The 15,763-nt window shown below is 37.3% G+C and overlaps 2 protein-coding genes across 2 annotated transcripts; one reads left to right on the forward strand and one right to left on the reverse strand.

The window, feature by feature from the left end:
- The first annotated feature begins 171 nt into the window (after positions 1 to 171).
- LOC115929201 (cyclin-dependent kinase 9-like) lies at positions 172 to 5,072 on the forward strand. Its single transcript, XM_030997703.1, has 4 exons — positions 172 to 390; positions 1,518 to 1,599; positions 2,709 to 2,799; positions 3,861 to 5,072. Exons 1-4 carry the CDS (start codon positions 212 to 214, stop codon positions 4,739 to 4,741), a joined length of 1,233 nt encoding a protein of 410 aa, XP_030853563.1. The 5' UTR covers positions 172 to 211; the 3' UTR covers positions 4,742 to 5,072.
- A 3,887-nt stretch (positions 5,073 to 8,959) lies between these two features.
- LOC115929364 (probable low affinity copper uptake protein 2) lies at positions 8,960 to 13,203 on the reverse strand. Its single transcript, XM_030998234.1, has 4 exons — positions 13,125 to 13,203; positions 12,061 to 12,189; positions 10,649 to 10,844; positions 8,960 to 9,942 (listed from the first exon to the last, which is right to left on the reverse strand). Exons 2-4 carry the CDS (start codon positions 12,134 to 12,136, stop codon positions 9,636 to 9,638), a joined length of 579 nt encoding a protein of 192 aa, XP_030854094.1. The 5' UTR covers positions 12,137 to 12,189; positions 13,125 to 13,203; the 3' UTR covers positions 8,960 to 9,635.
- Positions 13,204 to 15,763: the final 2,560 nt, after the last annotated feature.

The raw sequence follows: 15,763 nt of genomic DNA on the forward strand, positions 1-15,763 counted from the left end.
ATTTCTGTTCTTTTATCATAATTTGTTGATAAATTGTGATAAAAAAATTGACCTTAATACTAATTCTGAATTCGAAAAAACATTTTCTAGAATTTTGAAACTCTTTTTAGAAATGTTAACTTTTATTAATTAAATGGAAAGCTTGAAATCAATAGCAGTTCCCATTCGTTTATTTTCACGTAAGGTTTACGTTACTTGGAGAAGAAAAAAAATGGCTGAAAGTAAGGGAGCATCGTTTTCGGGAACTTCGGGGCCGCCTGTCCAATCGTCGGCTAACCAAGGCTACAAGATGGCAATGGCTCCGTATCAAAGAGAATCCCCGGAATTCAAATATTGTGAAGAAGTGTCTAAATATGACAAACTGGCGAAGATAGGTCAGGGTACATTTGGGTAAGTAACGCGCCATCATCGCTTTTCATTTTCCTTTGATCGGGGAAGGTCGAAGGCTCCGGGCTGGGAGCGGCGCGGGGTTAGGCAGGGAGACCTTGGCTTCGGCACAAGTTGTATAGATCTAGCAATAACAGCACTTTGTGCGCGCATGTGTACTAAAACAAAATTATGGTCTATTGATTCTCAAAATTCTCAAACACTATTCAATTGATGACACAAAACTAGCAGGAAAATAGAATTTATAGAAATCAATTCAATTCGCCAATCTTTAATCTTAATCTTATCAATGCTTATTCAATTCAGTAGGGGCACCTTTTCGAGAATAAGGATCGTCTGCAAAAAACGAGGATCATCTTCGTAAACATGGACAGATGTGTCCGCAAAAATAAGGAATATCCGCATTTTCGCTGAAGATTCTAATTTCCGATCGGGGCGTTGGCGATGCGAATAAAACGGATTCCCCAATGATTTTCTTATAACATAATAATAACATAATACATTGACTTTGTACAGAGACTTTCACATTATGAGTGATGAATCCTCGAGAAGAGGGATAACCCATAAAAGTAGACGGTGAACTGGATTTTATAATGCGGAATATGTTTTTCGCATCACCAGCGGGAACACGAAAATCGCAGAGCGCCGACAAAAAACAGGTCTGCGAAAATGCAGGCGATCCTTATATTTTAGGGCGCATTTTGTCTGCATATACAAGGATATCCTCGTTCATGCGGACGTTCCTCATTCTCGGACCAACGCCCCTACTGTCAATTATGGGAAATCTATTGTCAATTCCGGCCTGGCCACTTAGTATTCATGGAGTGCATTTCTTGGTCACTGCGCTAGCAGCTAGCAAGCTATCGCTCAAATCTCCAAGGCAAAAATTGCAACTCTACCAACAACAAAAAATGTCGCGAACATGAAAAAAGTCTTGTGTGCGCGATATACATGTAGGTGGGCAATGCAATGTGGCTTATTTTCATTGGCTGAGTTGATTATCAGAATGAGTGTAGATTGTATCTAACAACAGGTTTTTATAAAGAAGAACTTACAGGAATTGTGTCCACATGTGCATTACCTATTTAAGAATATAATCTAACTATACATTTTTTTTTTTTTTCTCCCAGGGAGGTGTTCAAGGCAAAGCACAAAAAGAACAAGAACATTGTGGCCTTAAAGAAGGTGCTAATGGAGAATGAGAAAGAAGGGGTAAGTACTAAGTAACATCTTATAAATATTTTTAAAGTTGCTACGTTTAAAGAGAAATTCTGTGCTGGTATCAAGTTTGCTTTGATAAATGAAAAATGAAAAAAATAGGTCCAAAGTTGAAGAAAATCTGAAGAAAGAAGAAAAAAAGGAAAGATACATGTACATGTAGGAAGTGTTAAAGTTTCATTAGATTATGATTTTTTTTCTTGACCAGCTCGCCATGTGTTATGGACTAATGAACTTATCGCAAGACTAATCATTTAAGTACCTTGTAGAATTTAAGCAATCTCAAGCTCAAAGATTCGCTCATCAGATTTTCCTCAAACTTTGACTGCTCTCTCTTATTCTCACCTTTCTCAACCCTCCCCCCCCCCCCCCATCCCCTTCCATTACTCCTTTTATTGAAATCAACTTGTTTTCTGGGTGGACATTTCTATGGAAACTTCTGAAAACTACTGTTCAAAAGTCCAACAGAAAACTAACAGGTAGCAAAGTTATATGGGTGGTGAGTTTAATTACAGTGATATGAAATGGATCTGAAATCATTCATTTAAAAAAAATTATCTATGATTTTTCTGTCATTGGGATATTGGTGTTGTGACCCCTCTATTTCTAACCATGGCAAAAGAATATAAAACATGAATAAGAGTGAATAATTGAATGAATAGAAAAAGGAAATTTCTGGAGAAAGAATTAATTTTCTTTTTTTTACCAGAACTGGGGGTGTTTCACAAAGATCCTAAGTAGAACTTAACACTAAGTTGGACTTAAAAATTATGGACAGCCATTGGAGCCTTAAAATGAAATATATTCAAAAGCAGAAATTCAAGTATTTTAGACTTTTTTATAATTCCACATCAAGAACATGAAATCTCCTTGATGATAGAAAATATGAATGATTTGAATCAACATTTCATGCCTTTTTAAAATAACTTTTACAAAATATTTTCAAAGATGCTAACGGCTTTCCATAATTTTTAAGTCCAACTTAGAGATAAGTTCAACTTAGAATCTTTGTGAAACACCCCCCTGGAGTTTATCTTTAATTAAGTTGATCTTTTATCATTCTTCTTTGAATTTTTAATTTTCATCCCTCTCTTCTTCTTTAGTTTCCAATCACAGCTCTGAGAGAGATAAGAATTCTCCAGCTTCTTCGTCATGAAAACGTGGTTCCGCTCTACGAGATATGCAGAACCAAAGGTGTGTATGACTTTCATAGCTATCTGGCCCATGATAATCCCCCATGCATTCAAGTATCATCCCTCTCACAGAGCTGCCAACCATTACCAAGAATTATTCTGTTTTTTTTTTCACAAAAAACCCCTGACATTTCCAAAATTGAAGTGTATGCGGCAAAGAATTGCCACAAATGATTGTATGGATATATATAATTGAACAGCAAATAATTCCAAAACTCTGATATCAAGTTGGTTTTAATAAAAACAGAACTTGTGTTTGATTGAGCACACATTAAAAAATTCACAACATTCTTATTTTTAATCAGATTCAGTGACTTGTTTCACTAATTTTTCTGCTTTTGTCAAAACCAAATGAATATCAGGGTGAACCTCCCCTGTAAGATGTACATTTTATATTTCATACTGCATGCTTTATCTGTATGCTAATCTTCAGAAGATTTTGTTGTTGACAGGGAGAGAGGGGGCTGTGGAGTCTCCATAATAATCTTGCTTTTATACGGTCAAGGCCCTCCTACTTATCAATGAAATGTGTGACTTATATACATGATGTACTCTTTGTGACTTTTTTGTGTATGAAAGACAATTTCTTTTTTAAGTTACGGTAACAAAAATCACAACAAAAATTTGGCTGAAAAATATTTCAATTTACGGTTGGTGGACACAATAAAACAATAATTCTACAATTCTTTGAGATGTAGATACATGTACAAACATTACATGTTCTATCTGTATGCTAGCTGTCGGAGGTTATGCCATGATGTTGCTCCAAAATAATTCAGTCACTTAAGGGTTTAATAGGGCCATATCGTATAGGGACAATTACCCCCTTGACAATTACCCCCCCCCCCCAAAAAAAAAAAAAAAAGATGGACTGCCCCTTCAATGATCAGGAGGGTAATTGTCTTCGGTTTTTTTTCCTTGATTGTCCTAGAACTAGGCCATATCTTTTGAAATCCCAAAGAAATAATTTTGAAAAATCTGTACGATTGATTAGTTCTTGGGGATTATTTTTCAATAGATTTACTTAGAGTTGGTGTTTTTTCTTGACATTTTTCGTTCCAGCTACTGCATATAACCGGTACAAAGGCAGCATTTATCTAGTGTTTGAATTCTGTGAGCATGACCTGGCCGGGCTACTGAGCAACACCAACGTCAAGTTCTCTCTGGGAGAAATAAAGTCGGTCATCAAGCAGCTCCTGAACGGGCTGTACTACATACACAGCAACAAGGTGCTACACAGGGACATGAAAGCGGCTAATATTCTCATCACAAAGGCCGGCGTGCTCAAGCTGGCCGACTTTGGTCTCGCCCGAGCGTTCAGTCTACCCAAGGGCGATGCGCCGAACCGCTACACAAACCGGGTCGTGACGCTGTGGTACCGCCCACCCGAACTGTTGCTGGGTGAGCGTAACTACGGACCCGCGATTGACCTCTGGGGGGCAGGCTGCATCATGGCGGAGATGTGGACGAGAAGTCCCATCATGCAAGGCAACACAGAGCAACATCAGCTGACGCTCATCAGTCACCTGTGCGGTTCGATAACGTCTGCCGTTTGGCCGGGACTCGAGAAGCTTGAACTCTCCAACACCCTGGAACTCCCAAAGGGTCACAAGCGAAAGGTCAAAGATCGCCTGCGGAGCTACGTCAAGGACCAACAGGCCTTGGATCTCATCGACAAACTCCTGAATATTGATCCCAAACGGAGGATGGACGCGGCTATCGCCTTGGATCACGACTTCTTCTGGTCGGATCCGATGCCGTGTAGCTTGGAGAGGATGCTCTCCACGCATACCCAATCCATGTTTGAGTACCTTACCCCGCGGAGGCGACAGCAGCATCCGTCAAATGCCGCTGCCGCTAACCATCGTAATCCCCACCATGCGAATCCACCAAACAGACCCTCAACGGCTGCACCAGATCAAAACTTTGACAGGGTCTTCTAAAACTACAGCACTGACAGAAAAGAGACTGTTATATTTATTTAATTTGCAAAAATTATTGATCCTAATCATCATCATTCTTTACATAAAATGGAAAAGACTCTGCTTTTGTATGTGAGAGCTTATTTCTTTATGTTTATGCTTATGTTTTTGTATATGTGACATGTGGGAAGTGATGTTTGTTCAATCTGCTATGTACAGTACATGTACAGGTATGTTCATTTTTCTGTTGCAACCATGCTTAAAGGTCGGGTGACATCCAAATATAAGTTGATTCCTGTTGATGTGCAGGGCCGTTATTCAAACATCTAGATATATTTCATAGATTTTTTTAATATTTTAAAAAATAATTTTCTCAGACCAGTCCTGCTAAGCTCCACCCTAAAAAAAATGTTCAAGATCTCATTCATCTTGTGACATCATCTGTCAATCATTAGTGAGCTAACAAGAGACAGTGGTACAAGTATGTAACCTCCCCCCAGCTCAGCACATGCCCACAAAAGAATTGCATTCTTTCATACAATACCTCCATATTACCTTTCTTTTCCTGGTAATGCATGTCTGACATAGCAACTTCTATATTGGCATTGTATGGTCTATTGTTAACAGGTGGTCAGCTCTGGTGAAGCTACATGTACATGTACATACTATAAATAAATTCGGTCTAAAACTCTAAAGTAGACTATTATTGGTAGTGCTTGGCTATTTCCACATCATTTTATTGTCATGTTGAAGTACCAATACATTTATATTGAGAATAGTCAAGTCTTAAAGACCTTATCCAATGAAAGTACAACTTTATATCAGTAACTAACGGAATAAATGTATAATACAAGCATGTAGAAATAACCTATATTTTCCCTTCAGTATAGCACAAAAGCAAATTAAAACTGTATATTCTGCATTGGGAGTATTTTGGGAGTAAACTTCCAATTTTCAAAGTTTTCAGAGAGCTGTTACTTCGCTAACAGAGACTAAATTGAATAGCATATTATTGTAAGTTATACAACACCTACATGGATCCTTGTCTTTTGATTGGAGGATTGTTGGTCACATGATATTCAATAGATGTTATATTGCACGGGCGTGCATTTTTGGTTATATGCAGACTGCGTACCTCTCTGCCGTGCGCGTATCCCTGTATGTATCTGACGCGAAGGCAATCTGAATGTATGTAATCGAGAAGGCTCGACTCCAACTTAAATAAATATAAGGAGTAAAGCATAATTTGTTGATTAACGTTCTATTAGATCTTCTTTGATGTTGTATAAAACAAATAATGAATTTTTTCATTTGTTCAATAGTGCAAATATTTTCATTCGTTGAAAGATTAACGTTATTCTTCAACTCGGCTGACGCCTCGTTGAATATAATGTTAATCTTTCAACTCATGAAAATATTCGCACTATTGAACTCATTAAACCATTCATTATTTGTATACTATGGCTAATGCATAATAGTGTCTGAACAGTATAGCAATGAAGACTACACAATTGACTGCACTACATAGACCATGTACTGTGGCATGTGGCTGCTCTCGACACTCTATGAAAAATATGGTCAGGTTAAACAAGTAGCCTTGAAAATCGAAACTGTCTAATATGTGCTTTATTAAAGATAAAGTTGTGTTCTAGTCATGCTATCCCATTGTGAAAGAAACGGTGTGGAATTGGTCAGAAAAGGTTTATCATGTATGTATCGATGTGTACAGCAAGGTCCTGGAATCATCAAAAATTCAATATGATAATGAATTTGGTCCAGTCTTAGTAATGTGGCAAAAATTATTGGGGCTCATTTGTAAGCTGTTTTGAGTCATATTTGGAATATGAAGGCATTTGAAGGGCCTCGTTTTCAGCTAACATTTTTGCCCTAATGTTCTTCTACACTTGCATGATAACGCTCACAAATTATTTTTCACCTCTTTCCAGAATTCAACCTTTAACTCGACCTTTAAATTGCTTTAATTCTACAATAGGAAGAGACTTCAGACTTTGGCATCTTTTATCAGTTGACTGTCAGACTACATTAATGTCTTTATTTATTTGGTGTTCTATTGTTTTTGCAAGCACGAGACTTGGTAAACAGGAAATCCTGGGAAATTTCCACCATTGTTATGTGCATGGCATATAGCCATTTATTCTTCAACCTATTTTTTCTTAAATACATGTGCCAATTTTTTGTAATAATTTGTGTACATGTAAACCAGATTGAACTACATCACTAGTTCAAACTTTTGCTATACATCAATACATAATGCATTAAAGTTTGACATGTGAATAACTTGTTGAATTAAGTGATCAAACTTACTGTTTTATTGCTGGTTCTTGTCATGTTGTTATTCATGCATATTTGCTTCACTGCAATTCTTGCAAATAAAGAATCCTGAATCGTGAAACCTGTTTGTATTTTATACATTGTATCTGTTTCCATATTCTGACTGGAATAAAGCATTCATGAATAACCAATTTTGTTTTATTAGTCCTCATTTTATTGCACATGAATTAAACATTTTCACAGATGCATGAGTGATAATTATATGATTGAAAATTTGAGGTTTTTAAGCTAATATTGACCCCCTAATCATAGATATCATCATATTCAAAAGATAAATTATAAAGAGATTCATGTATCTTAACAGATCAAATTCCCTGTCACATTTTCAAACAATTGCTAAACTGATTCTTTAAACCTGTCTTAATACCATATCAAAAGCTAACATTTTTTTTTTTTAAGGCAGTCATTTTTAAGTACAAAAATACAGATTTCATTTGAAATGAAAGTTAAGTGAATAAACAATGTGCAGAAAATACAAAGTACATTTACTGACCTTAAATGAAGATTACTAGCACTTGCAAGATGCATATCTAGCACATGAGTTGAGGTTAATATCGTATGAGCGAAATATACAAACAGATGCAAAAAGATACGACTCTAAATTCTGGCTCCCACATTTAATGAGAATTGTCAACCTTATAATTTTATCAAGCCAAGTTTAAAAAAAAGAATGTGAGTATTTTCCCTTTCTTTTATATTTATCAACATATCTTATCTTCTATACAGGGGAATTCCTAATTTCCCTCTGAGTAAATATATGACATGTACATGACCATAACAGTTATACTGCATAGCATAACTATATATATATATACATGTACTATTATATTCTGCCCTTTCTTATTTTTATGTTATTGCTCGGATAAAGAAAAAGAAACTTCACAGCTTTGAATAGGAAATAGATATCTAGAAAGAAAAAGATGGACGAGAGGAATTGGAATTCATTAAACTTGGTCTGATGTATCTTCATATATGAGATAATAGCTTATTGGGTTTCAAATGTCAGTTCTAGGTCTTTATTAACGTTTGCTCACACACAAAAACAAAGATGAAACTACATGTACACTGTATATAAAAACAAATCAAATAAACCCATTTTTTGTCTTTAAAGCACCAGTTTTCATACAATTAGTATTAAATGCATGAAAATGCTTAAAGCATAGTTTCGATTGTCCAGAAAAATGTCTTCAGCACGTTTGAAGCACCGCCTCATTGTCTTACAATTTAGCAAAATAAATTTGCTGAAGGTTAAATTGTTTTCATTTCATTAAACATAAAGACTGTTGGTAAGCATGATTTCTCAACAATTCAGGATTTCAAAAAAAGAGCATTTTAGAGGTTGTGTTCTATCTGTATACATGTAGATTTATATAGAAAAGATACAATTCTATTTGTCCTCTTAAACTAATATACATAATACTAAACATAACCTTTAATACATTGTAATTAGAGAATACTCTGTGTACAACATAGGTAATCATTTTGCACAAAATAAATCAAAATATATTAATGATTGCATGATATACATTGTAAATTTGTAATATTATGTCTTATTTTTTCTTTTCTTTGAACAGTAGTATCTTATTTCTATTTTTTATAAGCTTTTGTTTTATAAACTAAATAGTCAAACAAAAATAAATCTAACAAATTAAGTATTCTTTTACACTACAAAAATATAAATCTTACATGTACATGTAGATTTCTTTTTCAAATTCATTTTCAAGAGATAAAGAGAGAGACAGACAGATCTGACACAGAAAAAGAGGGAGAGAGAGAGAGAGAGAAAGGGGAGGGGAAGAGACGTATTACATGTAGGTCTGCAAGCAATAGAACACTGGTTCCTGAATTAAAGTCAAGCTGCAGATTATCTTTTCATCAATTTTTAAAAAAAACATGAATAATAAAGTTTTAGCTGCTTCCAGGTGCTTCTGTAATCATATAATTATACATGGATATCATTACCGGTATTCATTTTGTGGGCTCTTTGCGACAGTACTTCAGCATAAGACCAAATCCTGAGTCCTTTGGTTCATCCTACATTATACAAAAACGTCTTTCAAGACGGTACCAATACAAAAGCATTTCAGCTGGAAGCACTCAACGTAAAAATAATTTTGGGCAATCGCTCAGTTGCCCCACACATTTTCATCAGCACTCGTAATCAATAAAATTCTACTGTCGAAATTCTGATAGCACACGTCAGATTCAGTTCCCCCAGTGGATAATGATAATCTAGCTTGATATACATGTTGCGCCTACTATTGTTGTCTCTTCAGCAAGAAAAGATATCACGACTGCTGTCATCAGATTCATAAGTGAAAACAATTTGAGCACCATCTTCACTCCCTGGGGAGTATTTCTACCATATATGCTCACTGACCTCGAGGGGCATATGACAAAAATCAATCACAATTGCTTTTGTCATCCTGCTGCATGTAGGTCTCATTTTCTCTCCAGGTTACAGAGTGCCTCAGCAAAATTACATGAAGATTAAACTCTGGGCAGAGGACACGAGCGACGTGCCCAGGCTTGATCCAACGGCCTTCGCATCAGTCATGCCTTACTACAGCGTTCCATAGTAATTGACTCTGGAGGATCCTTCTGCGTCGGTTCCGGGACCGCTCGTCTCACCGCCCAGATCCATCTGCCCGCTCCTGGTCAAGCTGTCCCTCTGGGCTCGTCGATCAACAGGGGGCGTCCTCTTCTTGGGGCGTTTCCTGAACGGGGCAAACAGGAGGTAGCCCAAGGCCGACCCCACAGCGACCGAGATGAGGAAGTAGGCGTTGTAAGTCATGACGACCAGCATGACGGTGTAGCCCAAGCTGACGGTGACGATGTGGACGATCGTCCGACCAAAGTGGATCCGACACCTGTAATTAAGAAAAATGGTAATAACATAACAACTGCTTTAAAAAAAGAAAAAATTGTAAAAGAAAAATGTACTGGCCCTCCATTCACAGCAAACGCCAAAGGCAGCAAAATTATGTCAATTTTACAGCTGGAATTACCATTCCAAAAATTCAAGCTCATCTTGAATTCTGGTAATGGCATTTAAGCCTGACTGCACTAGTTTGACCAGGAGGGATTAGACCTCCCTGCAAGGTCAATGACAGGTGGCTATCTCATCAAATCAGCTCTCAATTAACATAAGAAAAAGGGGATCATGGGGGACCAACCGGTACCAATTAGGCATTGTTTGCTATATAGAGGGCGCAAGTAGCTACAAGTAGTGCGGTGCCGCTTCAAGAATTACAGTCTCCCAATTTTTTTCATGCAGTAGATAAGCAGTATTTGGTTCAGCAAATTGTAAATAAACAAAAACTTCTTTGAAACCATGTATGATGTATGCTGCTCAACACATGGTCAGGTTGACACACTTGAATTTCTCATCTTTCTCGACTGATTTCGTGGTTACTGTACATTTTCTAACAAATGTAGGGCAGATCGATATCATTTATTTGCACAAAGTGATTAAACGTACCAACTCTGGATGCCTCTTTTCAAAGTTAGTTCAATGACCTAAACTTGGTTACAGTTAATATAAAAGATCTCAATAATAATATTGTTCAAAATTACCTCCGTTGTTTGACCTTTGACACGCTGCTCGGTATCTGGAGTGGGGCCAGGAGAGGCGATCTTCCATTGATGGGTGAGGACCAGTTCATCTCTAGAGGATTAGTGGTATAGCGGCGGGTCAGGTAAGTGCTGAGGGTCGCCAAGACCTCCAGGACCACCGCCGCGAAGGCAAAGAGAAGGCAGGACAAGGCAAATTCTAGATTCAGAAAGAAACGGGAGGAAGAGGGGTCATGAAAGGCATCGTTCAACAATGTTAAATCTGAGATGCATGGCCCTATGTGTTTTATGTGTCTGTGATATGGTGTAATATTGAAGCCCTAAAAAAACTGGAGCTTCAAAATGATCATGAAGTGCCTCAAAAAAGTAAAAAATCTTTGAGTGACCGGTTTTACCAATCATAAATATCTTGATAATCAGACAGGCGATCGGCTTGTAAAAGTCATGGGATTCATTTCTAACCTAAAGGTTTATAACTATGACTGCGGCATGAGCTAAATCCAGGATTTTGTTTCAAAATCTGAGGCAATGTTACCGGGTCACTTTAAGTCTGAAAGAGGTTCAAAAGCCAAATGTTCTATGATTGAAGATTTAATTAGTTTAATACCGGTAGTACAAATAGTGTTTTTATGTAGACATGCAGACTATAAACAATTGAATAAAGTGTGAAAACCATATTACACATGTATCTGAAAGTTTATCAATGAAAGTATACAAGTACTTGAGATAAAATTTTGATTAAATATCTGGTAACATTCTACAAGAAAATGAATGCTACTGCATCTCCAGTATACCTCTGCCTGCATGCATGTTCATTGATTGACAATCCTGTGACCTTTGACATCTGATCTCACAAACCCAACCTAATTAACAAATTAATTTTGTCATACTCAAACATACCTGAGCACACATTGGTTGTAATTGATATAATATCTAATGTTTGTATTGTTCTATAGAACTAATAAATATCTGACTTCCCACAAAAATTGTTGATCTACATGTATATAGGAAACTTCCCCCTCCCCCAACAATTTTCACGGTGTTGCTAATTTCATCAATGCAATCCTTGTTTTCCTCTTTATGTTTCCAAGGGGGTGTTTCACAAAGACTAAGATCAACTTTAAGTTGGACTTAACTATGGCAGGCTGTTCATGCCACTGTTTGCTCTCATCACCGTGATCTTTAGATTACATGTATAATACCTTTTCCTTCAATAATGAATTATCAAAAGTTATAAATTCTGTAGATTTTTTACCATGATTTGAACATCCCTTGAGAGGCCAATGCCAGTAAATGGTGAGAGCAAACAGTGTCATAAATGGCCTAACGTAGCTGCCATAGTTAAGTCCAACTTAAACTAGACAATCTTAGTCTTTGTGAAACACCCCCCAGTCCAGGTTTATATGACAACTTACCCCATTTTGTAGTGATAACCCACCCTTTGAAAAGGATGTCACTTGTAATTGATTCGAAGAAGAAATACATCTTCATGGTGACGTATACTGTTTCAACTATTCACGTCGATATGCCATCTGCTGCGAAACCTGCAATACAAAAATGAAAATGAAAATAAATTAGATATAAATCTCACAAGTACTTGTAAAGGAATAGCATCTCGAAACAAATTGGCTAAGAGTAGACAGTAGGTTAATTGCTTGGGCCAAGAATATACAAAATTGCAAAAAAAAATTGCTGGAAATCATAATTACTAACATGCTCTAGAGTCTACTGACGTCTGTACACTGGAGAGTAAGGAGACAACATCAAATTCAAAAGGGTCAGGGCTCTTACCACCACTGTCATTATCTTTCTTATCAGGTTTTAATAAATTTGCTACAACAATCATTTGGAAACATCTTTCATCTGTAGTCTTGCATACATAATGTAGTGCAAGTTTGGACTGATTCTGTACATCTAGAAGTAACAATTTTCGTTATCAAGGCAGCGTTTCATGAAACCGTCATAAGTACAAGTCCAACGACATCCCATTGAAATGCGTGTATTAAGTTTAACACACGTTTCAATGGGATGTCGGTGAACTTGGACTTATGACGGTTTCGTGAAACGCTGCCCAGAACTCAATAATCCCTAGTCCCACTCAACTCTTACTTTCAGTCTCGGGTTTCGATGACCATTTCCAAATATGGATATTTTACACCTTTAACTTGAAATTTCAAAGTAATAATTTTAAGATTCATTGCTCCCCATCCCACATAACCTAATACACATATGAAAAAGCAATGCTTCTCTTACTAGGCATCTGCGAAATCGATACATGATTACACATGTAAGTAACACTTGACAAATTATACAGCCTACACACAAAACATGGCATGGGCGACACGTTATAGTCTAGTCTTACAATATAGCAAAAGACACAACTCAGAGCGCCACAAATCTTTGGCTGTCATTCACACACTCAAAAACTCATGCTCACATTCACCGAACTCTTCAATATTATAAGATGGAGGCTTCCTACCGATAAATAAAACTGCCACAAATCACCACCCGGATAAACTGATAAATTGACACTCTTGGATCTGGATCGCTCAGCTCAGGTGATAATGATTTGAATAACAAACAAAGTCACATGATTTCCAGGCTAGGTCACAGGTGATCGATGAGCTGCGCTCGCACGCGAAACCTCGAAGGGAAATCCCCACCATAGGATCCCCACTCTCCAAGTGGGGGACCATATCCTCCCCCCCCCCCCCCCCCTCCAGAATATTGAGAATGACCCGACATGTTCGAGTTTATAAGCAACAAATATATGAGTTTAAAATGTACTTTTATATCTAAAGAATTTTTTCATTTATATAAAATGATTTAATATCATCTTTTTGTTTCTTTTTCTTTTCCTCGTTGAAAATTGAAAACGTAAAAATATTACGAGAAATGTAATTTATTAAAGGGATAGTGGAGTTTTGTTGCAGAGGGCGCTAGACAAAACAAAACTGTGAGATAATGAAAAACTGAGTGTCAAATTTGAAAGAACATGACACAATCATCTTTGTTAATAATGATCAAATTCGGTTCAGAGACGGCTGAAATATCCATAAATATAACGATTTCTAATACTGTACCCGTACCACCACCAATATTAGATCATTTGAAAAAGCCGTTGAAAAAAAGAAATAGCGCCTTTTACGTCGTATTTCAGCCAATGCCGATGTTGGCTTTTTTGTTGGCATTTTCGAGTTGGTTATAATTATTAAGCCCAATCAGCCGGCCCAAATTTAATAATTAATTAACGATCACCGTATTTTTTTGAAAGTGGAGCTGAATTGGTATGATCGTATTAATTGGCTAAATTTCAAACATTTTGGGGGTCTAAAATTACCTTCATAGCAATTTTAGGTTCTAAAAGGGCACTAGAAATGTCATAGATAAGAATAAGACCAACAACCATGCACTTTGAAGGTTATTGCGGTCTGAAAACAGAACTCAACTATCCCTTCAAAGCCCTGCTGCACTAGTTTGGCCAGGAGGGATTAGACCTCCCTGCAAGGTCACTGACAGGTGGTTATCTCATCAAATCAGCTCTCAATTGACATAACGAAAAAGGGGGATCAAAGGGGAACCAACGGGCACCGCTTAGGCATTGTTTGCTACATAGAGGGCGCAAGTAGCTATTATGTCCTTCGGAGGACGTGATCGAATCTCTTTGATAAGTAGTGCAGTGGGGCTTTAACATCTCTGTAGGCCAATTATATTCCCAAAGAAGTACGTTCATTTTTTTTTTCCATTTCTCTTTTGCTATTCCTGTTTATTGCAATTTTGATATTTGCACTACACTATCTTTGTAAGCCTTCACAGTAATTTGATATTTTGTATCCTTTGTTTAGAAAATGATCATAAATGTCTGTTCAATAAATTTTGAATTTGAATTTGAATTTAAATATCTCCCCTCCCCCTAACAGTTTTGATGTGCAATGCAGGTGTCTTAAATGATGGATTCTTTCAGGAGCGACCGGGGAGAAATACAGAAAGAAGGCAAAAAGGGAGTATGGGAGAGAGAAAGAGAAAGGGATGTGGAGGGAGAATCTAATTATCTAGAGAGAGAGAGAGAGAGAGAGAGAGAGAGAGAGAGAGAGAGAGAAAGAGAGAGAGAGAGAAAAGAAAGTAGAGAAAATAATAATAATAGAGACAAGATTTCTACCACTACATCCCTTCCTCTCTCGTTTGCTCTTTAGTCCCCTCCCCCCCCCCTTTCTCCTCCCCTCTCTCTCTCTCTCTCTCTCTCTCTCTCTCTCTCTCTCTCTCTCTCCTCTCCCTCTCTCTCTCTATGTCCCTCCTTCACCCTGCTCTCTTCAACTGGCTGCCCTTCCCGCTCATCCCGCACAGTGATGGAAATTGAGTGCCATGGCAACGGCAATGATGCGGGAACGATACAGGAAAACCCCACCGCATCAGGTACCATCTATTATTCCAATCAATGAATTTATATCGCCTGAATATAACGTTTATTGAGTCGTGCGTCGATATCTAATAGAGTATATAGTTTCTCAATCATTGTGACTTCTGGGCGCCCATGACACAACCTCCACAGGAAGGCTATTTTAATATCAACTGGTATTGACATGCGAAAGCTTACCGAAACATATTTTTTCCATTGATTACCAATTAAGAAAGAACAATTTCATGGTACATGTATTTTAGTTCTGTAGGTTTTTTTTCTCTTCCATCCAGTCAGAAGCGATTACCATAAGCCAACCGATCCTGATGTATGAAATGGACTACATTGTTTAGATTACAGCCTGGCCAACCGTTAATCCACTTTAATGTTTTTTCCCTTTATTTTTGTTTCATTGGATCTAGCCCGTGTAATGTTTTGACTAGTCGTTTAAAACAAGCATCTCAGTTTGCAAGACGCTGGAGCAACTCAAACAAAAGGTTTCAAGCAGAGAGGTTCAAGTTACTTTCAAGTTTTACATAAATCTTTATTTTGTAATTTGAAGCCATTGTTTAAGCACGCATCGGCGAATATTAAAACAGTGACACCCCTTACACCGTCATCGACGCTTATCGGACATTGTTCGACTCTCGTCAGCATCAAGAGAGGCATTGTGGTCGGGTTTTCGTGACTCTTGGGGTAAACATTTTCCTCTTCTTTTAAGT

This window comes from Strongylocentrotus purpuratus, unplaced genomic scaffold, assembly GCF_000002235.5.
Source record: "Strongylocentrotus purpuratus isolate Spur 01 unplaced genomic scaffold, Spur_5.0 spur5_scaffold_4, whole genome shotgun sequence".
Classification (NCBI taxonomy): Eukaryota; Metazoa; Echinodermata; class Echinoidea; order Camarodonta; family Strongylocentrotidae; genus Strongylocentrotus; species Strongylocentrotus purpuratus.

What these genes read in the sequence shown, in the direction of transcription:
- LOC115929201 (XM_030997703.1), top strand. Translation starts at nt 212, where the DNA reads ATGGCTGAAAGTAAGGGAGCATCGTTTTCGGGAACTTCGGGGCCGCCT. An exon ending in ATAGGTCAGGGTACATTTGG is followed by an intron (nt 391 to 1,517) that starts GTAAGTAACGCG and finishes TTTTTCTCCCAG; the next exon opens with GGAGGTGTTCAAGGCAAAGC. An exon ending in CGAGATATGCAGAACCAAAG is followed by an intron (nt 2,800 to 3,860) that starts GTGTGTATGACT and finishes TTTTCGTTCCAG; the next exon opens with CTACTGCATATAACCGGTAC.
- LOC115929364 (XM_030998234.1), bottom strand. Translation starts at nt 12,136, where the DNA reads ATGAAGATGTATTTCTTCTTCGAATCAATTACAAGTGACATCCTTTTC. An exon ending in GGTTATCACTACAAAATGGG is followed by an intron (nt 10,845 to 12,060) that starts GTAAGTTGTCAT and finishes TTCTGAATCTAG; the next exon opens with AATTTGCCTTGTCCTGCCTT. An exon ending in TCAAAGGTCAAACAACGGAG is followed by an intron (nt 9,943 to 10,648) that starts GTAATTTTGAAC and finishes TCTTAATTACAG; the next exon opens with GTGTCGGATCCACTTTGGTC.